The sequence below is a fragment of the Durio zibethinus genome, chromosome 15 (assembly GCF_047325235.1).
Source record: "Durio zibethinus cultivar Kanyao isolate XHJ-2024 chromosome 15, ASM4732523v1, whole genome shotgun sequence".
NCBI classification, from domain to species: Eukaryota; Viridiplantae; Streptophyta; class Magnoliopsida; order Malvales; family Malvaceae; genus Durio; species Durio zibethinus.
This window is the reverse complement of record NC_143176.1, coordinates 21216173-21239683: the sequence shown is the minus strand read 5'-3', so window position 1 is coordinate 21239683 and position 23511 is coordinate 21216173. Positions and strand designations below refer to the sequence as shown.

General features: G+C 31.7%; 3 protein-coding genes, 1 long non-coding RNA gene, 1 other non-coding gene and 1 pseudogene across 6 annotated transcripts; 4 read left to right on the top strand and 2 right to left on the bottom strand.

The window, feature by feature from the left end:
• Positions 1 to 1846: 1846 nt before the first annotated feature.
• On the top strand, positions 1847 to 5038 carry LOC111302119 (superoxide dismutase [Cu-Zn], chloroplastic-like). The gene is made up of 8 exons (XM_022898057.2): positions 1847 to 2311; positions 2975 to 3036; positions 3137 to 3176; positions 3274 to 3369; positions 3463 to 3494; positions 3665 to 3740; positions 3995 to 4048; positions 4813 to 5038. The coding sequence occupies exons 1-8, from the start codon at positions 2050 to 2052 to the stop codon at positions 4836 to 4838; spliced, it is 648 nt and encodes a 215-aa protein (XP_022753792.2). The 5' UTR covers positions 1847 to 2049; the 3' UTR covers positions 4839 to 5038.
• Positions 5039 to 5325: 287 nt separating this feature from the next.
• On the top strand, positions 5326 to 5398 carry TRNAV-UAC (transfer RNA valine (anticodon UAC)). The gene has a single exon. It is a non-coding gene; the product is annotated as a tRNA-Val (tRNA).
• Positions 5399 to 9055: 3657 nt separating this feature from the next.
• On the top strand, positions 9056 to 10444 carry LOC111302118 (protein SENSITIVE TO PROTON RHIZOTOXICITY 2 pseudogene; annotated as a pseudogene).
• A 2033-nt stretch (positions 10445 to 12477) lies between these two features.
• LOC111302117 (histone H2B.1-like) lies at positions 12478 to 13118 on the top strand. Its single transcript, XM_022898054.2, has one exon. The coding sequence runs from the start codon at positions 12535 to 12537 to the stop codon at positions 12958 to 12960; it is 426 nt and encodes a 141-aa protein (XP_022753789.1). The 5' UTR covers positions 12478 to 12534; the 3' UTR covers positions 12961 to 13118.
• Positions 13119 to 13218: 100 nt separating this feature from the next.
• On the bottom strand, positions 13219 to 14567 carry LOC149514765 (uncharacterized). Its single transcript, XR_016328301.1, has 2 exons — positions 14460 to 14567; positions 13219 to 13613 (listed from the first exon to the last, which is right to left on the bottom strand). It is a non-coding gene; the product is annotated as an uncharacterized LOC149514765 (long non-coding RNA).
• A 5009-nt stretch (positions 14568 to 19576) lies between these two features.
• On the bottom strand, positions 19577 to 23247 carry LOC111301316 (uncharacterized). Of its 2 annotated transcripts, none has more exons than XM_022896900.2 (4): positions 22649 to 23247; positions 22241 to 22552; positions 21947 to 22003; positions 19577 to 21823 (listed from the first exon to the last, which is right to left on the bottom strand). In XM_022896900.2, the coding sequence occupies exons 1-4, from the start codon at positions 22883 to 22885 to the stop codon at positions 21176 to 21178; spliced, it is 1254 nt and encodes a 417-aa protein (XP_022752635.2). In that variant the 5' UTR covers positions 22886 to 23247; the 3' UTR covers positions 19577 to 21175. The 2 variants fall into 2 exon arrangements, with proteins under 2 accessions (XP_022752635.2, XP_022752637.2); XM_022896902.2 differs by having other exon boundaries at positions 22241 to 22538; positions 22649 to 22821.
• Between the last annotated feature and the right edge of the window lie 264 nt (positions 23248 to 23511).

Sequence of the window (23511 nt, the reverse complement as noted above, 5' to 3'; positions counted from 1 at the left end):
ATAGACAACAATCAATAATCAAATGCGCAGAAAAAATAAAGCACACCAAGATTTACGTGAAAAACCCTCCAGTGTAGAGGAAAAAACCACGGGCCACCAGAAAAATCTTCACTATTAAATAATAGTTATACAAAGTTCTTCTCTAGCTAAAACTAGAACTAATCAACAACTAGAGAAACAATTGAAGAAATCTCACCAAATAAGTGACTCAACAAATACACCCTGGATTTGTTCCTAGAGAGCTTTAAACCCGATCTTCACCGTTCAGAATGTATAACTCTGAATCATAAACCTCCTGACAAGGTTTCAACTCAATCGGACCACGGATCGACTTCCGTTTAACCAACTCTCCCTTCTCCTTTTTCTCTCTCTGCTTTTCTTGGCTTTTCTTCTTTTTCTACTTGGTTGTCGACACACACCTTAAACAACCCCACCTCTTTTTTATTAAGTAGCTAGAACTCTGTGTAAAATAAAAGATCAAGGCTCATAACTTTTACTTGATCCAAAACCACTGGACCTCATTTTCTTAACAAGATTATCATCCTTCTCGGGATAGAAAGTCGTGTCAGCCCATCATTAGATACATCAGCCACTAACGAAGCATTCAACAACATGCTTTCTTAAAGGGCTTATAAAGCGGTACGAGGTTTTTCATTGCCTCTAGTCTGATTAATTGTACCATGTGATGTAACAGAAAATTATAAAGAAATAGACTTCAATACACAAAACTAAGATAAAAGTGTACCACTTAAATGCCAGATAATTAACAATTTAACATAATGATAGCGCAATGCCAGCTTCCTTTTTAGCCTAATATTACTTGCTCATGCTCTCAAATTTTAGCTCTTAGCTCGTTATCAAGGAACTTCATTTCAAGATTATGCCAAAATTATCCATAAACATTTACTCCAAAATAATTATAAAAAAATCCATTACACCTAGTAAAGTACATACTCAAAAGCAAGATTATCTTAAATTTTGTTAAATTCGTCAATTGTGGCTATATTCAACACCACAGCCAAATTCTAAATTAAAAATTGATATGTTTAACTAAATTAAGTATGACCAATGAAAAAAAACTAAAACCCCATTAAGGCAAGAAAAAAAAAAAGAAAAAAAAACTTGCAGACAAGATAAAAAGCAAGCCTTGAAGGTCCCCCAAACTCCAGCTCTCCAAACCCATCAAAATCCGACCCGGAATCCAATGACCCATAAAAAACTGGGCATCCATTTGAACAAAACTGCAAGAATAAAATCCCTTTATCTTCTTCATGATAGTAACTAATTCTCCTATACTTAAACCAATCCCTGAGTTCATATTTGTCAAGAGACAATAACCGGTCCATTTGACCCGATCCGAACACATTGGACTCTATAACCGTGTTAATAATCTGGGAAGGGTCGTCGCGTCTCCGAGATAAGAAGCCCACCACCACGACGCCGTCGACAGAGCGGGGAAGTGAAGGCGAGGAAGGCGTTAACAGAGTGGTAGGATCCGTAGAGGAAGTTGGTACGGGAAAATGAGGTGGGAGGATCAAGACCCGCACCGCAGGCGAGTTAGGAGAGCCCATTTGATCGAGAAAGGGAAACCCAGACAGGCAGGTAAATGAGTTGGATTTGTTGGACTGCCATTCAAAGAAGTTAGAAAGGGCTGTTTCTTTTGGGGGGGCTTTGGGCAATGGAGCAATAAAGTCTCCGCCTTTTTTAAATTTTTTCCTCATAAATTTTGTTGAGGGGCCTTTACGTATATTTGTATCAAGACACATTCATTATTTGATCGGAAGAGTAAAGGATAAAATTCTAGGATTGCCCTTTTTACTAGAGTTTTTGGACCCACAGTCAGACCGGTCCCCTCAGACCATTCGAGCTCCATCCACAAAACCATAGCAGACCCAGACAGATCCTTTCCTGCCGATACCATATATAAGCCAGCAAAGTATTATAGCTCAATCCCACGGGCCACAGCAGCCACCACAACCTCAGCTCACATTATCTCCTCATCAGAATCTTCACTCCACTCATCAACTGCAAGCTGCAGCAATAGCAGCCATGGCAGCCCACGCTATTCTCACGACAACCCCATCTCACCACACTCTTCTTTCTCCACTCCCAACTAACCCTTCAAAACCACCAGCTCTACAATCCTCATTTCGTGGTGTATCTCTCAAGCTTCATCGTCAATCCCTTTCCATTGCTGCCGCTGTCCCCAAGAAGCCACTTTATGTTTTCGCTGCTTCCAAGAAAGCAGTGGCTGTCCTTAAAGGTGATTCCAAAGTTGAAGGCGTTGTTACGTTGACCCAAGAAGATGATGGTCAGTTTTTTTTTTCTCTCTCTCTCTCTCTCTCTCTCTCTCTCTCTCTCTCTCTCTCTCTCTCTCTTTTTTCCCTTTTATTTACTTTCAAATGCATTTTGTGATTTGGGTTTTTGTTTTTTTTTTATTGCTTTTTAGTGGGGAAATTTATTTCTTTCTTGGGAATTTTTGTTTGTATGAGGAGAAGAAGCAAAAGAAAGAGAATAAACACATTTTGTTTTTCGGGATTTTTGTTGTTGGAGAATTCATTTCCAAGTTTTATACTTTAAGGTTGGATAGAGTTATGATTAGGGTGTGCTTAGTTCTGTTCTGGTTCAAGATTTTTTTTTTTTTTTTTAATGTTGTGAATGCCGGCTTTTTAGTACTAACACGATTTTCTTCTTGCTTTTCAAGCTGATAATGTTATTGATTACCGGGTGTAGTCAAATATTTGATGTTCAAGTTAAGGTTGAAACGGTTGTCTAGTCTGCAACAAATTTTGTGAAATAAAGGCTTTGCGAAACTTTACTTAACATGTTCTTACTTTGCTGTTTAATATGGAAACTCAACTCTTCGAGCAACTGGAAATTCAAGTGTTAAGGAAACATTGAGTTTGTAGTTCTTTTCTTGGCAGTCAATTGTTTCTATCATCTGGGAGTGCTTACTTATTTCTACCACAAACAGGTCCTACTACTGTAAATGTTCGTGTTACCGGTCTTACTCCAGGGCTTCATGGATTCCACCTAGTGAGTGTTTTGTCTTTAGCTACTCATTGTCAGTGGATTTGAGTACATAAAAGTTTTTTGAAATCTATTATTTTAATTTTTGTTTTCATTTTATGTGTAGCATGAGTATGGTGACACAACAAATGGATGCATGTCAACAGGTAGAAGTTATTGCATTTGAATTACATGCCTTAGGTTCTTATAGTGTCTCAATTTGTGTATATGTAAGTTTTTTATTTTTAAAATTTTAAATTATAGGAGCACATTTCAATCCTAACAATATGACACATGGTGCTCCTGAGGACGAAGAACGCCATGCGGGTGACCTGGGAAACATAGTTGCTAATGCTGATGGTAATGCATTCTTAAATTAAAAAAAAAAAAAAAAAGAGAAATTCTATGCTTCTGTATTAAATTTATTCATTGCTTATTGTTTGACTGACACAGGAGTGGCAGAGGCAACAATTGTGGACACACAGGTGCTATTCAAAACCTATGCTTCTTAGTTCTTTCTGATAAGCTTTGTGCTAATAATCGTGCATGCTTGTTCTCTTTTGTGCCTGTGCATGCGTAATTTTCCTTTTCAGTGTGAGAGGGCTCTCACTCCTGCTTCCTTTTCAGTTGCTAAGTTTTTGACTTTCACGTGCAGATACCACTAAGTGGCCCCAATGCAGTCATTGGAAGAGCATTAGTGGTTCATGAGCTTGAGGATGATCTTGGAAAGGGTAATCATTTGGCTTAAAATTCTCATCCTTGCAATTCTTACTTTATTATAGTTAGGGAAAGGAGACTTGTAGTGGCCATTTATGTTGTTAGGGTGGTGGAATTTTGTTGTAGGAATATAATTCTTTTTGTTTAAATGTATATGCTTCATCATAGTTTATATAATTTATCAGGGGCATATTTCAGTTTTCATTCCAAAACTGCCCTCTTATTTGCTTCTTACTTCTTCTTTTTTTATTTGGCTATGCATCTGCAGGTGGACATGAACTTAGTCTAACCACTGGCAATGCAGGCGGAAGATTGGCATGTGGTATGTGTAAAGTACTTTTATCTATACGCCTATATGTTTCCAGAGCAGCAAGAAGTTTGCACCTTTTCCAGACTGATCCCTGATTTCTTTTTCTTGCATCTATCTCTTGAGCATAATTACTTTCTCCTTGGTTGTTCCTTGAATATCTTAGCTAAGCAAAAACTACATTAATAACTTGGAGGACTATGCAGCTCGTTGTACCAATTTTCCATGGCCTTCATTTTATTTTGGGATTTAAGCTTCATTGGCTCTGTTCATTCTTTGGTTATGCTTGAGGGGACAATTTTGCTTTTGGTTATCTCAAAACCTGACTAATTTATATTTGTGTATCTTAGATCCTTCAGGTAGGTGTATCTGCAATTCAACCTATTCATTTATATATTTTTGGAGGGAGCAGGTTTAGAATGCCGTGGAAAGGGCAAGGACTTCTAGATATCATGGTTTTAGATTTTGATAGATTTGCAGTCTCTTAGAGGTGTAGACAACCGCTAGAAGGATTAGGAAGGCTTCTCAGATGAACTCTTGAACTTTTGGAATTACTTGTATGCCTATGGCTTGGGAATGAACGTGGTAAACGCTAAGTGATCTTGCTGTGCCAGATATCACTTGGGTGTTCTGCTGTTGTGAAGTTAAATTTCTGACAATCTTTGACATGTTTGTGCAAATATTCTTCCCAACATAACATATCTTCTTCATCATGTCAAACATTATATTGATTTCCTAACTTCCTCTTATATTTTCTTGTTTTGGTAATTTGCGTGCAGGCGTTGTCGGCTTGACTCCTATATGAAATCTTTTTATGACACCAGTTTGGTCTTGTGCTATTAGTTTGTTGCTTGCTTTTGCCAGCTTTATTTTTAGAACCGTAAGTTTCTTGAAAGGTTGAGAGGGTGTAATATGAGAAAGTTTTAGTCAAATGACATTTGCAGACCTTGATCTTTGTCTGTCATTATTATTCCCTACGCAATAAAAACTTGCATGGCTTGTGAATGTGCCGAACTTTCTTCTTTGAGCTTATGAAATTTCATGCTGCTGGTTATAGGAAATTCTGATGCCTTGCCACAACCAAATCTACGGGAAACTAGTAAATTAGGCCTAGGACGCTAATCAACTATTCACTTGGGCTTATAGAAATATCAAACAACTATTCACCCGGCACTTTTCTCTCTCATTAGGGTCTAAGCGACCTCCCTCATTATGAGTAAATCTTTAGTAGTAGCCTCCTCGGCTGGCTATATATCTCATTTAATATAATAGTTATAATTCAGCAACAGCTAGTTGCTGTGGTGTAGTGGTTATCACGTCAGTCTTACACACTGAAGGTCCCCAGTTCGATCCTGGGCAGCAACAGTATAAATCGACCCTTTTTCACTTTTTACTGGGCCGAAGACCTCAGAAAATGATTTGGTTTTGGTTCTGATATTTGGACCCAGTCCAATGATACAAGTCCAGGGCTGTTCAGTATGAATTGGATAACAAAAGAAAGCCTTCATCAAATGCCCTCTACACCTCCAATTTGCTGTACAGTTGGTCCTGCTTGCAACTCTAAAATAGGAAACATTTACCTGAGAAAATTTCATGCAATTCACAAAGGTATGACTACTCTGTCAATAAAGGTGACGCTGACAGTTTTGCAGGATTATTACTCACAAGCTTGCTCTGATATATATATATATATATATATATATATACAAGAGGGAGAACTGCGGCTCAAACCTATGATCCTAATTACACGAATCTCGCCTCACCCTTGCCATTTGAGCTAAGCCCCGCTGGCCACTGCTCTGTTGCATGCATACAAGCAGCAGCAGCAGCATCAATGAAGATGAGAAAACATTTGGCAATATACAACGCATCACAGCCACAGAGAAAAGCTGTTTCCAGGCGAAATTAAGCAATATAAGACTAATTTTTAAAGGTTTAATACATTCTACAAGGGAATAATGAAAAACTGAAAAAAAACAAAAACAAATATAAAACTGCTCTGCTATGGTTAATACATGTCTACACAAAATTACACATTGCCACTGGCCAATAGGCAACATATTGAACATTCCTGGATCATGAACTTCCTGCAATCAAACAATGAAGCATTTTAGCATTGTGAAAACTTTGACTCCATTGGGAACCGTAACCTTATGAAACACAAATGAAATGATTGCTGAACTGTGCTGTGGACATCATTTTGATGTAGTTAATAATTGGTGTGTTGATAAATGATAGACCTTTGGTTTGAGTAATTATAATATAATTTTTCATCGAATAAAAAAAATCTCTTGATCTAATTATAGTAGCCCTCATTGAATTACCAATTACCAATTATTTGGCCAAACTGTCATGTATTCAGCATTTCCTAATATATAACATTATGACAACCGCCTAGAATCTTAGTTTGGACGCATGCAATATGACGAGCAATTAATCTCTATCCATTGTCAACCAGTATCGTGGCTGGACTGGTTTTATCAATGGCACATGTTAAGAAAACCCCTTTAGCCAAATTCATTTATTCATTTATTATTGCTTCATTTAACAAACCATAAAAAAATAAAACCCTTTGAGCCAACCTCGTTTACCCAAAAAGGAACGCTTGACTTAATTTTTTTTCTAGCTACGTGCAGCTTCCATCAGCTTCCAAACCTGTATGCCCTGAACTAGGTAGGAACTCCACCAGAATCTATGACTCCAAACTGCATTTGTTTTGTCTCGGGATCTCTACATTGATGCTTTTTCTTTGTTTACAGTTTTTCTTAAAAAAAAAAATTGGTTTGCTAATATTAAATCTCTGTCGTGAAATTTGGTTCAAGTATAATAAATGTATAAATATATGCTTTAATAGTGTATTATGCTTGAAAATAAACAAGTGAAATGCGTGAAAGACTGAAAGTAAGAAGATGAGAGTACATATAAAAGTATTTTAAAGCCAAACTTTTGATTTGATTGTGGTTATAAGGAAACCGATAATAATTTTAATTATTAAGCTCCATTGTCTCTACAAGATATTGAAGATTAATGATTTATTACCACAAAATTTCCTCCCAAATTAAGCATAAAAATTACTATTCACATATATTACTATACATATTCAAATTATATATTCCCATTTTATTTGTATTTTTGTGTCTTTATTTATTGATATATATGATTTTCTATTTCTTTGTTTTAATATATGAATAAACTCTATTGTAATATATCAATTTATATTTCACTCACAATGGGTTAGTTTAGTTAATAAAGAAAAGAATTTCATTTTTTTTTTTTTGTCAAACATGATCGATCTTTGTTATGAACATCCCAAAAATAACACATTAAATGTTTTTTATGTGAGAGAATACACTCTTAAAATAGATGGACGAGGGATTAGATATAAACAAAACCTGAAACCACCCTAATGTTATTAAAAAATTAATTATTATTTGAAACGTTTGAGAAAAAAGTAGGGGATAGTGAGAATTTGAACAGCTCTAGGTGGAATGAGAAAGCTTGATGAGGTAGGAACTAAAAAAGTGAATGACAAAGGATAAGCTTCAATGATATTGCAGCTTCAATGATATTGCAGCTTCAATGATATTGCTTCATGTGCACAAATTAACAACTCCTAGATTAATCCTGGTAAAGTAAGTATATATTTTTATCATGGATTTCTCAATTTCAAAATTTTCTAGTGTCTCATGAATTTAAGCTCATATAATCCACAACATTAAGGTTATGAACAATGTTATTCATTTAATTAATATACTTTAATATTCTACATCTACCTACTCAATTGTTAATTAATTATATATGGCTGCCAGAAATGGTCAAACATTATTTTTATAGCTTGATGAAAAGAAGCATATAATCTATATATTAACCTTTTTGGCTAACTTTGTTACAGTTTACATCAATTTATGAGGTATAGTTCACTTTGATCCATTGAGCCAGATGATTTTGTTTTATAAAAAAGGTTTTTTGTAAGATAAAATTGTGACATCTTCAAATTAAAGCAGACAATATATTATTAGTTGAATACAAGTCTCTACAAATAATATCGTAACAGTCACCAATTAAACAGAAACTAAATACTTTACCGTGAAAGCCATCTCTAAAATTATGAGGGAATTAAGTGCTATATGATGGAAATCACATCTAAAAACCTAACATTTTGTGTGATCATGGTTTGATTCTGTATGTGTTTTATGTTGACTTAACGGAAACATTAAGATTTAACTAGAAGAATTTATAACACCCTAATCTCACATCCGTGAAACTTTTAAGTCAAAACGAATAATACTTCAAAAGTTTGATATGGACCTCCAAACACTCATTCAAGGTATGATTAATATTACTAACATACACATTTATCATATGCCATTTTCTCACATCTGATGATCAGCTTGGTGCTCATTAATGCTATACATGAACAAAAAATAAAAACAAGAAATTTAGGTTTGCATGTCTGGATTGATTAAATGAACCCCATAAATTTCTTCATTAATTTAATCTTTCCCTTCCTTTACACTAGAGTTTCAATTTTCCGAGAAGATAGAGCTTTGGAGTGATGTCTAATAGCAGGAAAAATTAAGGCTTATTCTTATCCTATTGGGTAAGCCTCTTCAACAATTTGAATACTTCAAGTCATGAATACTGAAAGGTTGATATCCATGTAAGGATAGAAAATCTGATTTTTATTAGAGAAACTGAGATAAGAGATTGACATGATGCAAGAAGAAATTGCTAATAAATTCATGAGAGCAATAGGGTTAATTTTGTTTTTTTGCTTCTTTAATATAATACTATGAAAATGTTTGCCAACTTTGTCATAGATTTTGTCTTTATTTGAAGGGTTAGAGAGATTAGAAATATCTGAGGAAGATCTTATGTGGGGATGAACAGAAGCTCTTAAGTTGACTTGCAGCTCTCTCTTTCTGTCAATGTCTTCATTTTCTTAAGCAAAATTTTGTTTGTTTTCTCACAACGAAGAACTTTTCTTGTACCTCTCCCTATATAATCATTCTCACCCACAAACAAGCTTTTTAGAACATGCCATTCGAATCCCAATCAAGGAAGATAAAGCTACCATCAGATACGAATTGAAGCTGGGGGAAAAGTAAGGAGAGGTTTTGAAAATGATTTCAGGGTCGGCTTCATGTTTCCCCAACGCATCACAAGGTTTGCAAATGTATCCCGTAGCTGCAGAAGACATTGTTTCATCTTCCCTTGAAGCAGATGGTTCAGGCCCAGGGGCTCATTCAAGCTCTCTTGTCTATTATCTCTCCATCCTGAAAGATAAAGTTCATCAGGTTCAATCACTTGTTAGCGTCCTTATCTCTCCAGATCAAACCCACCCTGAGTCAACGTCTTTAGCCATGGCAAGCATGGGTTCTTTGGTTCAAGAAATCATTGTAACAGCGTCTTCCATGACATTCATTTGCCAACAAATGTCTCTTGGAACCACTTCAGGTAACAATAGCACAACTGATCAATTGCACCAGCAGCATGTTAGGGTAATCCCTGATAATGGGATATCTCAACCACCAAACTTCACTAATAATTGTGTTGGTAACATAGTTCAAGAAAGATCAGGACAAGGGTTTTATTCTAGTTCTGAAACTATTAGCTGGTATGGTGACCACTGCAATAACTTTAACAACAACAATAACAATAGCAATCGAAATTTGCAAGTTAGAAATGATGATAAGCTGGAAAGGAAAGAATTGGCTAAATTGACTCGAAGAAGCGAAATTACTGAAGGGTCACAAGGGATTTCAGCGAAGAATTATGATATAGTCGAAGTGGATGCTGCGGACATATTAGCTAAATACACACATTACTGCCAAGTTTGCGGTAAAGGGTTCAAGCGAGACGCAAATTTGCGAATGCACATGAGAGCTCATGGTGATGAATACAAGACCACTGCTGCTTTGACTAACCCCATGAAGAATCACGAGGAAAGTACTACTGAGGTGGGAAACGGTTCGACGAAATTGCTGCCTAAGAAATATTCATGTCCTCAGGAAGGTTGTAGGTGGAACCAGAAACATGCCAAGTTCCAACCACTGAAATCCATGATTTGCGTGAAGAATCACTACAAGAGGAGCCATTGTCCGAAGATGTATGTCTGCAAGCGGTGTAACAGTAAGCAATTCTCGGTGCTGTCGGATCTCCGGACTCATGAAAAGCACTGTGGTGATCTCAAATGGCAATGTTCTTGCGGTACCACATTTTCCAGGAAGGATAAGCTTATGGGTCACGTTGCCTTGTTCGTTGGGCACAGTCCAGTTGCCACTAATTCTTTGATAAATCCCGGAAAGCTCGAACACCAAGCCACCACTATGCAACTAGATGACAGGTAAGATGAAACACCACTACTTGCATATAAATAATACTATTACTAGATGCCATGCTTTTCTTTCTATTTTTATACAACTCCTGCATTTATAACATGTGTAGCTATATATACACATATAGATGTTCTTTCACAAGGAAAAAAAAAAAGAAAGAAAGAAAAAAATATGCCCTTGTTTGAAGTTAATCAACTTGTACTAGTAATTGGGATTACGTATAAGTTTTAACCATGTGGCTCTTATATAAATGTTCCTAGGGGATGAAATAAGAAGTAAGCAACCGTCCGGACATGGCATGATCATGCATGGATTGGACTGTGGTCTGTTTATTTTTTGAAGGCTTGGCTCCAAAAGCATTGGAGTTTGATACAAATGTTTTGATTGAGGGCATCAATCATGTTAAAGTATATGTCTGTAAAGATGAGTTTGAAAGCATCATACATTTTGCCCAAAGCTATATAAAAATAAAGTTTATATTAAATATATTGTTAGTGTATAAATTTTATAAAATCTATATACTAATAATGTATTAAATATAAACTTATATAAATATTGTACCATATGTATATCACTTTTTTTTTTTTGTTTCTCTTGTAATTTGTCTCAACATTGTGAGTTCTAAGTTTTAACTCAAATTTATTTACGTGATAAATATATATAAAATTTCATGTATATAGTATCATGCATACATATATACTTGTATGGTTGTATTTTATTTTTAGTTTTGACTTCAAGTGATTGAAAACTTTGTGGCCTTATTGATTCTATGCAAAGCTAACAACTAACATGCATGCATCCATATAGGATATACTTTGGTAATTAAATGCATATTTTCCATATTTAACCTTATTATATTATTTTCTTATATTTTAATATCCAAAAGTTTTCAATATGCTATTATAAGGGGTTACATATTTTTAGCTTAATTTTTAGTTAACTAGAATTTTTTAAAATTAATTATTTTTAACTTTAACCAAAGATTTCAAAATATTTTCAAAAATATTCGAAATAGAAAAAGAAAAAAAAATCTTTTTAAGTAGCATAACATTTTGAGACAATGGACGCACCATATCATGTTGATTCTTGCCACTTGAAGGTTGTTAACTTTAAATTTCTGTTTGTTCATCATCTTGTGCTTCATTAGCTTTCGCCTTTGCAACATAACATCGTGATGAAGAACTGAATTCACAGTTGTATCTTCTGATCATGTGTGGCTTTTCTATCCCCCATGAACATGAAGCTCTTGCTTGCTTCTTATGCCTTCTCTTTACCATCTGTTTTATATGTTTAGAAACACAAGCACAAACTAACTATTACTCAAATTAATGAAATTTGTGATAATTTCAACTGAAAACACCAAACTCAAATCTTATACTAGGAGGTTGGAGCAGAGAGCATAGCTTTTGTCGTGAAATTAATCTCCTTGTGATCAAAGTTGGTAACCCTTTGGGTTTTTACTACTCCCTGTTCTATTAATGAATGGTTGAAATATATGTCTTTCTTTGGTTGGAAGAATAAAAAAATAAAACATAAAAAATTGGTAAAAAAAAACATATATTTTTTTTATTTAAAAGTTAAAAGGGTGTGATGCTAATTCAAGAAATGGTATTATACATTAGTATTTGTAGTTTTTCCTTTTTTGGCCAATGTATACTGTCTATATGTAAATTTATGAATTTTGCATGTTGAGTTAATTTGAAAACAAGATAAAAAAAAAATCCAAATTTTAATTTAAAAATAATATTTAATATAATTAAAATTTAAAATTTTTTAAATAAAAGAAACAAACAATTAATTCTTTTTTTTTTATAAGTGAAAGAAACGTTTCTTTACACGCCACGTGGAGACATACTGCATTTTGATTACCCAACGGTTGCCCGGGGAACATAAAAATTCGGCGAAAAATTAAAAATGGGAAACGAAAAAAAGTCCCGCTTAAATTCTTAAACCTTAAAGACGACAAGATCCAATCCTGTGCGTCCAATAGCACGCACTCAAATCCAACGGCCCCGACCTTCCACGTCATCGATCCTCGCAAACAAAAATCCACCAATAATATCTCACCCCTCTACCTATATATATTCACATCCCACATCTTCTCCCTTTCATTTCCCCGCAACATTTTCTATTCGTCGAGACTTTTTTGAAACCAAATTCCCAATGGCACCTAAAGCCGAGAAGAAGCCAGCCGAGAAAAAGCCAGCGGAAGAGAAGAAAGCCGAGAAGGCCCCAGCGGAGAAAAAGCCTAGAGCCGAGAAGAAACTCCCCAAAGAAGCCGGCGATAAGAAGAAGAAGCGAGCCAAGAAGAGCGTGGAAACCTACAAGATATACATCTTCAAGGTTTTGAAACAAGTGCACCCTGATATCGGGATTTCGAGTAAGGCGATGGGGATCATGAACAGCTTCATCAACGACATTTTCGAGAAGCTTGCTCAAGAAGCGTCTAGGCTAGCTCGTTATAACAAGAAGCCTACGATTACGTCCCGCGAGATTCAGACGGCTGTTAGGTTGGTTCTGCCTGGAGAGTTGGCCAAGCACGCTGTCTCGGAAGGGACTAAAGCTGTTACCAAGTTTACTAGTTCTTAGGGTTTCGAAAAATTGGTGTTTTGGGAAATATGGTTTTGTTGTAAAAATTCATGGTTTCAATGTCGTTTCTTTTGTGGATCTCTCTGTAATTTCAAGAGCTTAAAATGGAAATCGGATTATGTTTTTAATTTCTTCCTATATACACTGTATAATTCTCAATATTGGGACTTTTTTTTTGTTAATGTTACAATTTACTAAGGTACAAGGAAACCTTGCTTTGTTGCAAGAAGTGCAGGCGGCAAACCATGAATCAGTAAATTGATAAATGAATAAGCTTTATTTAAACTTGGCAATGTGTATTATACAATACACATTGTATTGTATAATTACAGTAAATTTGAATAAGAATTAATGGATCATATTCATATTCCATGTTGAGTTAGAGATTAGAACATAAGACTAAATCAGGAAAAAGAAAAGAAGAGATCAGATCATGAGACATATAAAAGCAAAATGAAAATATTTCTCTCTGCTATTTTCTTTTTCATGTTATGTCACCACCGCTTTCCACAAAAAGCAAAACAATATATTTGTTTCAAAGTTCAGTATGTTGAAGTATCTTACGCCATATAAAATGGAAATGTTAAGCCTGCAGCTGCAAAAGCCAGTAAGCCAAAGGCAACTATAACATTCCGTGCTCATGTCATGGGATTCTAAACCAAGTTCAAAAAGGAAAGACTGAGAACTAACAAGGAAAAGAAATGGTTGTCATTTCTGCTAGCAATATGAAATTTGCATGTTAACCAGTACATTTTATATAGCAAATAAAAGAAAAAGTATTCTAGAATTGCAGATGCTAGCTTAAACTACCTATAAAGCAAATGAGGGTCAAAAAGAAAACTAGAACTGCCAAGTTCATTCTTAAGAGCAATAGAAGCACCGATCCAAAAATGCTGCAGACATGCATTCCTTATGACCCTCTATCTAATCTGTAAATCTGAGTAAACTAGCTAGGTAGGTTTTCACTCCCACTGATTACCACAGCAATGCAAAGCAGAAAACTTTCCACTGTCCGCATGAGATTTATACAAATGATTAAGACCAATACCAGGTATGCCAGCAAACATGTCTCAATTCCCAGCTCAAGAATGTTAGCATATGCTAAGCAACTATCTACAGCATAATTTCTACAACAAGACACTAGCTTTCACATCCCAAATTTTAATTTCTAGTTGATTCTCTTTTGTTCCATTTTTATTGCACTTTTATAGCAAAAGTAAATAGAAACATTACAAAGAAATCAACCTAAAACTAACCCATCATATACTAACTTGTAGAGTCTAACCTGAAATTATTGTAGTTTATTTTTCTCAGCAGATCAAAGCATACAAGTATCAGAGAAAATCCCACTTCAAGAATCAACAAAATGAACATAAAAAAAGGAAAACGATTGCTTTTTAAAGATAGACAAAAATCAGAAATGAGAAAGAAAGAAACTTTAAACAAGATTTAAGAGACACCCATTTGGGAAAGAGGTTGTTGAATCTGAAATCAATTACCTGAATGAAGCGAATCGGAAATTTAAGTCAGGCCAAAAGAAAAAAAAAAATGGAAATTTAAGCCACTCTCAGTCGCAATTGGACTGGATGAAAGGAAAAAGAATAAATATTCATGAGTTTTGATTACTGAAACGAGCCAGGTGTAAAATTGGAGTCCTGGAGATGACACATTGACACCCATTAGAAAATGGGCCGGTGTCCTTGTTAAAGAGCCGAACAAAATTTGCTGGCCCACGGACTGATAAAGAATCTGAATTTTATCCGTATATAATGAAAAACTTGAATTTTTACTTAAATGAAAATAAGATGAGTATTATATTTTAGGTATTGGGATAAAGATCGAGATGAAATTAATATTTTATTGAATATAAGGATAAAAAAATAATATAGTATTTGTTTTGTACCCATATCTTATATATATTTAATAAATAAATTTTTTATTAAATAATATAAATTATTATTTTAGATTAATTAAAATTAATATTTTTAAAAAATATATATTAATATATATTTATAAAAAAAATTATCTAAATATATAAAATAAAAATTAAAAAAAGTAAAAAAATAAAATTTAGTTTTTATTCTTTTAAAAAATTTTAGATTTCAAAATTATTCATATCCATTAAATATTTATAAAAATAAAAATAAAAATAAATTTAAAATACCCTGCGAATATGAAGATAAAAATAATTTTATGGAGTTAAATATCATATAAAATTTTTAAAATAAGAATAAGGATGAAAAATACTGTCTTTTCTTCGTATCCTATCTGACTATCCATTAACATCTCTAACTGATCTCACTCTTAATGGGTCTTCCCTCGCTTCCGCTTAGCCCGACACCAAAAGTGATAATTATATATAGTACTAAATTAGTTTCTGATTTTTTTTAGTTGTTTAGTTGCAGTTCCATTAAAATTTTATTTTTATCTGCATAAATTGACTTCATTGTTTTGCTATGTTGGGCTTACTGGTTGACCGGCAAACTAAGGAACGATTGTAGGTTTGTTTAGATTAACGATCCTTTTGCGCAGCCCATTAATCCAAGTGTTGTTAATGAAGTTAAAAGTTTGAAAGTTTGAATTGCTTTTTAAGCTTTCATTTTTTTTCTTGTGTTGTTTTAACTTTTGAGCTTCAGGTTTGCCTCTTTTATGGACAAGCTTTAACACCTCAAGATCCGCGTGTTATTCGGGGTTAAAATATTTTTTATTTTATCATCTTTATTAATTAATTTTTTAATTTATTATAAATTTTATCTAATTAAAAAATAAAATGAAAGCAACATGTGAATACATCAATTGATCTCAATTTTTTTATAAACTTTATCTAATAAAAAAAAAAAACCCAAAACAAAAGTAAAAATTAAAAATTAAAAGCAAAAACAAAAATTTATAAAATAAAAATGCTTCTTATTATGATGGCTATGTTGAAAAATGAACAAAAAACAATATAAACGTGCTATTTTTAAATCAATTGAAAGATAACTTGATCTATTTTGATACGTAAAAAGAGTAAAAATAATAAAAAAGGAATTTATCAAAAAGAAGGGAAACTTTCTTATTTCTATCTATTGGTCTAAAAAATTTTCTTCAACAACAATTAAAATAAAAAAAAGGATGAAAAGTTAAAAAAAAAAAACTAATTAAAAATTAAAAATAAAAAGCCCAAAATGAGTGAAAAAAATAAAAAACAAAAACAATGAAAAAATACTTCATAAAGAGTAGCACATTGACAATTATATATATATATACACACACTCTTGAGGTTACAATGATTTGAATTTTAATCACTGAAATTAAGAGTTTGATATTTTACAAATTGATTACTTGATTGTTGACCATATAGATATTTTTCATTGAGTTAAAAATATTAATTTTAAAAATTAAAGTATTAAATAATAATTTTAGTATTCTATATATGAATATAAAGTTAAATTAATAATAAAATATAGTTTATATATTACCCAAAATATGTATAGACAAAACACTCTAAACATGCTTTTAACACATTATTGTTTTTTTAAAAAACTTGACATGTCCTAACATGATCCTAATTTTAAAAAATAACTTTTTATCTTGATCAGGATTGATCTAAATTCATTTGGTATAGATTATTTTGTCATTTCTATCAATAAATAGAATTTGTTAACTTTATCTAATCAAAATATTTTAAAAAATGTGAAAAAAAAAGTCAAATGGGAGTGACATGTGAACACCTTTATTGGTTTTTTTTTTAATAAAATTAATTTAATTTAAAAAATTAAAAAAAAAAAGAAAAGGAAAAAAAAGCTTATAAATGTATCATGTTGATATTATAATTGAACTTTAAATATTAATATTTTATATTAAGATATCAAATAATAATTTTATTAATAAAAATAAAAAATATATATAGTAAACAAAAAAGATCATTGAGGTGCCACATTGACATTTTGATTGAGCTTAAAATGTTAATAATTTAAATTAAGATATCAAATAATAACTTAATTAATATAATATATATATATAAATAAAAAATTTAATAAATATTAAAATATATATATATTTTAAATATATCATGAGATAACTTAGGACAGAGCACCTTAAATTTTTTTTTGATTGAGCACCACTTATCTTAAAAACAAACGACTGACTTGATCTAATATCAAATTTAATAAAAATGCTTATATCAAGAATGATTAAATTTATCGGGTATTTATTATTTTGTCATATTTATTAGCTGGCTCATTTGTTTTAAAATTTATTTAATTAAACTTTTCTAATTTTTAAAGAATTTTAAAAAGTAAAAAAAAAAAGTTAAAAATGCAATATCCAGGTGTCACACTGACACTTTATTTGGCATGCATTTTTATAGAATCATCTAATGATAAAAAAGAAAAAAAAAACAAAAAAATTAATCAATAATATCATATGAGTCCGATTCTAAATCTAAAAAAAAATATTATTTACTAAATATAAAGAAGAAAAAAAAAAGAATATAAAATGAGAAAAGAGAATTGAAGTGTATCAAATAATAACTTTATTAATATAATATATATAAATATAAAAAAATAATAAAAGATATACTTTTATAAATCATAAGGTGGTTAAAGTTGAATATAAATCTTATTCTAATTCGATCTCAATTTTTTAATAAAATTTAACTTGTTTCAACTCGATTTTGATATAAAAATATCCATATTGAATCAAGACAAATTAAAACTCATTGAATATTAATTGTTTTGTTATTCTTATCAAATGACTCATTTTATTATAATATTTATCAAATTAAAAAATACAAAATGAAACAAAAAAATCAAACGTGTTGTTACGTAGATACTACATTGACATTACTTTCTAATAAAATTAATCTAATTAAAAAAATTAAAAATCCAAATAAACATGAAAAAAAAAAAGAAAGGAAAAGGACCAGCAAAATTAAAAAAAGAACAAAAGGAGTCAATCAAGTTGTTACATGGATACTCTATTCTTTATTCACAAAATTTATTTAATTAAAATTAACAAAAAAATAAAAAAAGGACAAAATAAAAACAAAAAAAAAGGAACGGGGGGCTATGTGAATATTTCATTACTCAAAATTTTACAATATTTTATAGGAATGCCATGTGAACACTTCATTTTATAACTTTTTTATTATATAAATAATGTTCATAAAAAAACTAGTTTTTAATATAAATTATATCTTAATTATATATAAATATAATATGTTATAAAATTAATATCTTAAATTAAAATATAAAAAATAACTTAATTAATATTTTTTGTAAGGCTTAAATAAAAAATGGTATATGTACTATATATATTTTTTATAAGTTTGTTACCTAAAAAATAAAATCATCAATTTGATACTCAACTTTTATTTTATCATCTACGATAGTATTTTAGACTAATGTCATTAGTTAAATTGTTGACTTGACATGAATATCTAATAAGATGCTCACATGTACCAAAAAATTCACTCAATTCCACATTGTTAATTGTTATGTTAATATTAAAAAAATCAAAATTTTTTTTTTAAATTAAAAAATATAAAATTCTAATTTTAAAAAATATTAAATATTTTAAAATATTATAAAACTAAAAAATCTGAAATATTTTTTAGAAATTATAAAAATTATAAATTATAAAATTTTTACAAATTCAAAAAAATAAAAATTTTAATTAAAAAAGATTATGAAAATTTTGTTAAAAATAAGAATTTTAATAAAAACAACATTTTCTTAAATTCAAAAAATCATAAAAACTTAAAAAAAATTGAAAATAAAAAAATATAAATTTCTTTTGAAAAAAATCTAAAAATTTTAAAAATATTCTGAAAAAATAAAAATATTCTAAAAAATAAAAAATCTAAAACATTATAAATTATATAAGAAATTTAAAAAATTTTTTAAATAAAAAATTTAAAATTTTGTTGAAAATTTAAAAGAATTTCTAAAAATTCTAAACATTTTGAATATATATATATATATATATATAGAAAATTAAAATTGTATGATTCAAAAATTGAAAAATTTTAGTTTTTTTTTTTTTAAAATTTTTACAGTTTTTTAAAATTATTTAGATTTTGTGAAAAAATTTTATTTTTTTAAACCAAAATTTAAAAAAGTTTTATGAATTTTTTTTTAATTTTAAGAATTTTTTATTTGTATTAAAATTTTCATTTTTTGAAAGTTACTAAAGTTTTTTTTTTATATTTATTAAAATTTTGATTTTTTTTGAAAATTTTAAGTTTTTATAATTTTAAAAATTTTAAAAGTATTTCATATATATTTTAAAAAATTTAGAAAATTTTAAGAGTTTTTTAAAAATTTTCTTTTTAATACTAATATAATAATCAATGATTTGATGTTAATTAAATATTTTGACATGTATCAAAATCTTATTTAATATTAATGTCAATTCAGTAAGTTAACTAATGATATTAATTTTAGATACAAACGTATATGACAAAATAAATATTAAAATATTAATTTTATTTTTTAGATATTAAACTAATAAATTATTTATCGTATAATGATATTCTTATATTTAACTTTATATATAAATTTACAATTATATAAATAATACAAAATATATTTAATCCAAATGAATTAAAATTTTAAAAGGGAATTGAAAAACTTACAAACCATAAAAAAGTGACCCATCCAAAAATGCAAAAGTAAAAAGAGAATTAAAAAATTAGAAGAAAAAATTTTAAAAATAAATGGGAAAATTGAAAAAAAAAAGGACCCATAAAAAAAGGATGATTGAAAAAAAAAAGACGAGTTGAGGTTGGAGAGCCTCACCCCAAAGAAAAAAGGAAGATTGTCTTTGGAAAAAAGATGGAACCCACCGAAAATAAAAGGAGAATAGATGGTGTGGTTGGTTTCACGAAAAAAATTGAGAGAGGAGGATGAGATGCCACGTGACAGTCTCATTGAAAAGCACTGTACAATTGTACCTGTGTAAAATTTTATCCCGTGGATTTTGCGCGGATAGGAAAACTGACAAAATAGAAAATTTCATAATTACTTTGATAAATCACTGATGAGATCTTCGACGATTGTTTTATCGATGGATGGCGAGCCGTCTTCTTAAAGCAAATGATGTGACTGTCCAGGGATGCTTTCCTTGGGTTAGCCAAGCGCCCAGCCATGAAAGTTTTGATTTAGGCATAACAAGTGACTTCATAGATACTTGGTACCTAATTTGTGATTGTTATCTTTCGTTTGGAGCTCAGATAAGCATGATTTGATGAAATAACTTCTCAGTCATAATGGTTAACAAAATCTATCACAATCTCAAAATTCCTGGTCAATAAATTCCGTTATGATGCCTGCTAAATATTACAAAGTGGAATATTCGGGTGACAGAAAACTGGCTCTTCTATATATTTTTTATGCATAAACTCAGCAAGCACAAACAACGAAGGGAAATTCCAAGGTATCAGTCTACTGTTATTCTTTTTGTCAAGAAATATGGCGTGTTTTATTTATAAAATTATACAGCGTTTGGTATAGCATGGAGGGAATAGAATCCCACCAACTTCTGCAACAGTCACCTCGGACAGAAAACCAGCAAATCCGAAGGTTCTCCTCCCTTTTGTTGGCGAGCGTCAAGTGCATCTGCAGCTCTGTCTGTTACGCTTAGCAATGGTGAAAATTTAAGTTTGCTGGATCCGCCCACAATGGACCTGCTGCAATTATTGATGAACAGAGACCAATAAATTCAGAAACAATTTTAATCAATACCATTTAAACAGCTGCAGGTGTAAAGCATGCAGTACCAACACTATAGTCAAGAAAGTAAGAAACAATCTCAACGTGGGGTGTTTTGTTCCAATTTTCAGACATGAAGAGCAATGTGATCACTTGAGCAAGTATCATAATTAGTCAAGAAGCAGAGCCTCAATTTCTCTGTCTTCGCATTTTTGCTCCTTTTTCTTGGCAACCAAACGCCTTCATAGAGGCGAAGATTCTTCGGAGTTACCTTAATTTCTGACATGAGATTAATGTATAGTCCCAACTCGTGATCAATTTCTCCGTTTTCCACCCAGTGTAGAATGATTTAGCTTCTTACATCACACACTACCTTAATGAAGACGCACTTGTCACTGTTCATGTTCATGCGCCACTGGCAGGCGGCAAGGTCTTATGAGTAATAACCATGCCAATAGACAAGTAAATATATTCAAGTTCTGTCAATTTCCGTGGATCAGACAACCACAAAAGAGTAACAATTATCCAAAAAGACCAACATTTTTGTCCAGAAAGCGATCCACACAATCCTGACACATCTTGCATTGCAAAGATGTTAACTCTTCTTCTTTGCCTTTTACGGCTTTCACCTCTTCTTCCTTCTTTTCAAGCTGCTGTCTCAAGGATTTTTCCTCAGCCATTAAATTTGCCATCTTCTGCTCCAAGCTAATCCGGTAATTCCGTGCTTTAAGACCAAAGTAAGCATAAGCAATTGTCTCCAAATGCTTCCAAGCAAATTCCACGTCGCAACCACTCCGTTTAGCATCCATGATTGCGTCTCTCCACTTCAACATTGTGTCTTCCGTAACTTGTTTAAGCGAAAGATCACCCATCTCTTTGATTGCAGCACAAAAGAAAACATAAATGTTCTCAACAACAGGAGGACTAAAATGGCTGTTTTTTGTAACATCACCATGAGCATCCATAATAGCGTTAGCAGTCGAGACCAGGGACATTGGGAAACTGTAGTCCCCAACTCTTTGGCGCTCCCCATCTAAATCTTTAAAGCTGGAGAAGCTCACTTTGCTCCTACTGTTCTTCTCAAGCTTCGCAATAAATTCAGTCACAAGAACATCAGAATATAGTGTTTCAACTGCAAGGAACATTTGACTGATTCCATAATCTCCCAGCTGCAACAATAGGTTGGAGAAAAGATCAACACGCTAAACAAGGAAAAAGAAACAGCTTATCCATGTATATAACATCCACTCATAAAGAAAAAAGCGGTGATGAAACACATGCAATAAACATACCCAGTCACAGCCACCGGCAGATCCTTGGTTATTTGAGTTCAGTGACTGTGCTCCATCCTGCAATCCATGGTATATATATAAATATACAAACTCACAATTAGTCAAAGCCTGAAAACACTTTTTGGTAGTAACACGAGAAAGTACTACCAAAGAAAGAGATGGAGGCTAAAGGGCATGTTTGATTGAGCTCAGTACGTACCTACCATGAGAATTTGACACAAAGAAAGAGCATGATTTTCCATATATACTATAGACCTTAAAAATGAAAGGAAATAAAAGGGTAGGAGAAAATACCTGGAAAAAATCAGGAGACGGCGGTAGAAAATCATTGAATGGCCTTTCCGTTTTATTTGGCTTAGAAACCGGGAACTGAAACTCTGTTTTCTTAAGCCTATCCAATCCGGGCAAGATATATTCAATTCCACCGAACATGGTCTTTACTTTCTCGAATACAGCTAACTCTTCCTTCATTTGGTCAAGTTTATTCAACTTGGAGATGATTTCCTCAAAATTTCCATACTCGGATTTGATTCGCTCGACGTCACACTCCATCTTGTCAATTCCCCCGCAGTTGGACGCTATTGTCATCAGCCTGTTAAACGCGTCCTTGATTTAGCAGTAGCACATGGAAATTGAAAAGCAGAAATTAATTAGAAAATAGTTAAACCAAAGTAACTGGAAAGGAATAGAGAGTTGTTTTACCCTTTTGCGTTTCCGGTCAGCCCTATCCCTTTCATTTTTCCTTTTTTTTTGTTCTTCTGGTGTTTGCGTTGGTTTACGACCCCTTCGTTTTTTTTCCAGTGGAAGCTTCAAATTCTCCTGCTTCTGCATCTGACTGCGGATATTCAGCAGGTGCTCAAACTCGGCCTGATCATTACTACTTTGTCCTGTTCCTGGCAATTCTTTCTCTGTCAAATATGATCTCCGCCATGGAACCATCCATTTGGTTTGCAAGTTTTTAGATCATCTAGAGACGCTCAAATCCGAATTTATAGTGAATACTCTACATATTTCAAACAAGACCGCGAGTCAGTTTTTTTTTATTTGTTAGAAATTTCACATGGGAACTTATAAACTAATAATTCATAGTCAAAGTATAGTTTTGGCTTCCAAAATTGTTGAGAATAAACGAATCAATCAAACAAAAACAAAAAAAACAAAAGTTTGGAAGTGTTGTTGATTCCACCGCTTAGCAGCAAGTGGGCTCCAATTTTACTCCAAAGTCCAACCACATTCATGCGTCTTCTACTTTTTATTTTCCTGAAAAAAATGGATAGAATTCATACCGAGTAACAAACAACGGTACTCCCAAGTCCAACTCCGTCTTAAGTTAGTGAACTCGTCGGTGGGATTTTAGGTATCCCCGTCTAAACCCGGCATGGATATAAAAATATATAATATATAATTTTATATTTTATATTATATTAATAAAATTATTATGTAATATTTCAATTTGAAATATTAATTTAATAAAAATATTATATTTATATATAATTGAAATATAATTTACATTAAAAAATAATATTTTATAAATATCATATTAAATTAAAATTATTAATTTAATT

Bases quoted from the DNA above. Each gene is read 5' to 3' on its own strand.
- LOC111302117 (XM_022898054.2), top strand. From the start codon at position 12,535: ATGGCACCTAAAGCCGAGAAGAAGCCAGCCGAGAAAAAGCCAGCGGAA.
- LOC111301316 (XM_022896900.2), bottom strand. From the start codon at position 22,885: ATGGTTCCATGGCGGAGATCATATTTGACAGAGAAAGAATTGCCAGGA. The intron at 22,553-22,648 runs GTAAAACAACTC...TGCTAAATCAAG, and splicing joins CTGACCGGAAACGCAAAAGG to GACGCGTTTAACAGGCTGAT. The intron at 22,004-22,240 runs GTATTTTCTCCT...CATGGATTGCAG, and splicing joins CGTCTCCTGATTTTTTCCAG to GATGGAGCACAGTCACTGAA.
- LOC111302119 (XM_022898057.2), top strand. From the start codon at position 2,050: ATGGCAGCCCACGCTATTCTCACGACAACCCCATCTCACCACACTCTT. The intron at 2,312-2,974 runs GTCAGTTTTTTT...TACCACAAACAG, and splicing joins GTTGACCCAAGAAGATGATG to GTCCTACTACTGTAAATGTT. The intron at 3,037-3,136 runs GTGAGTGTTTTG...TTTTATGTGTAG, and splicing joins GGCTTCATGGATTCCACCTA to CATGAGTATGGTGACACAAC.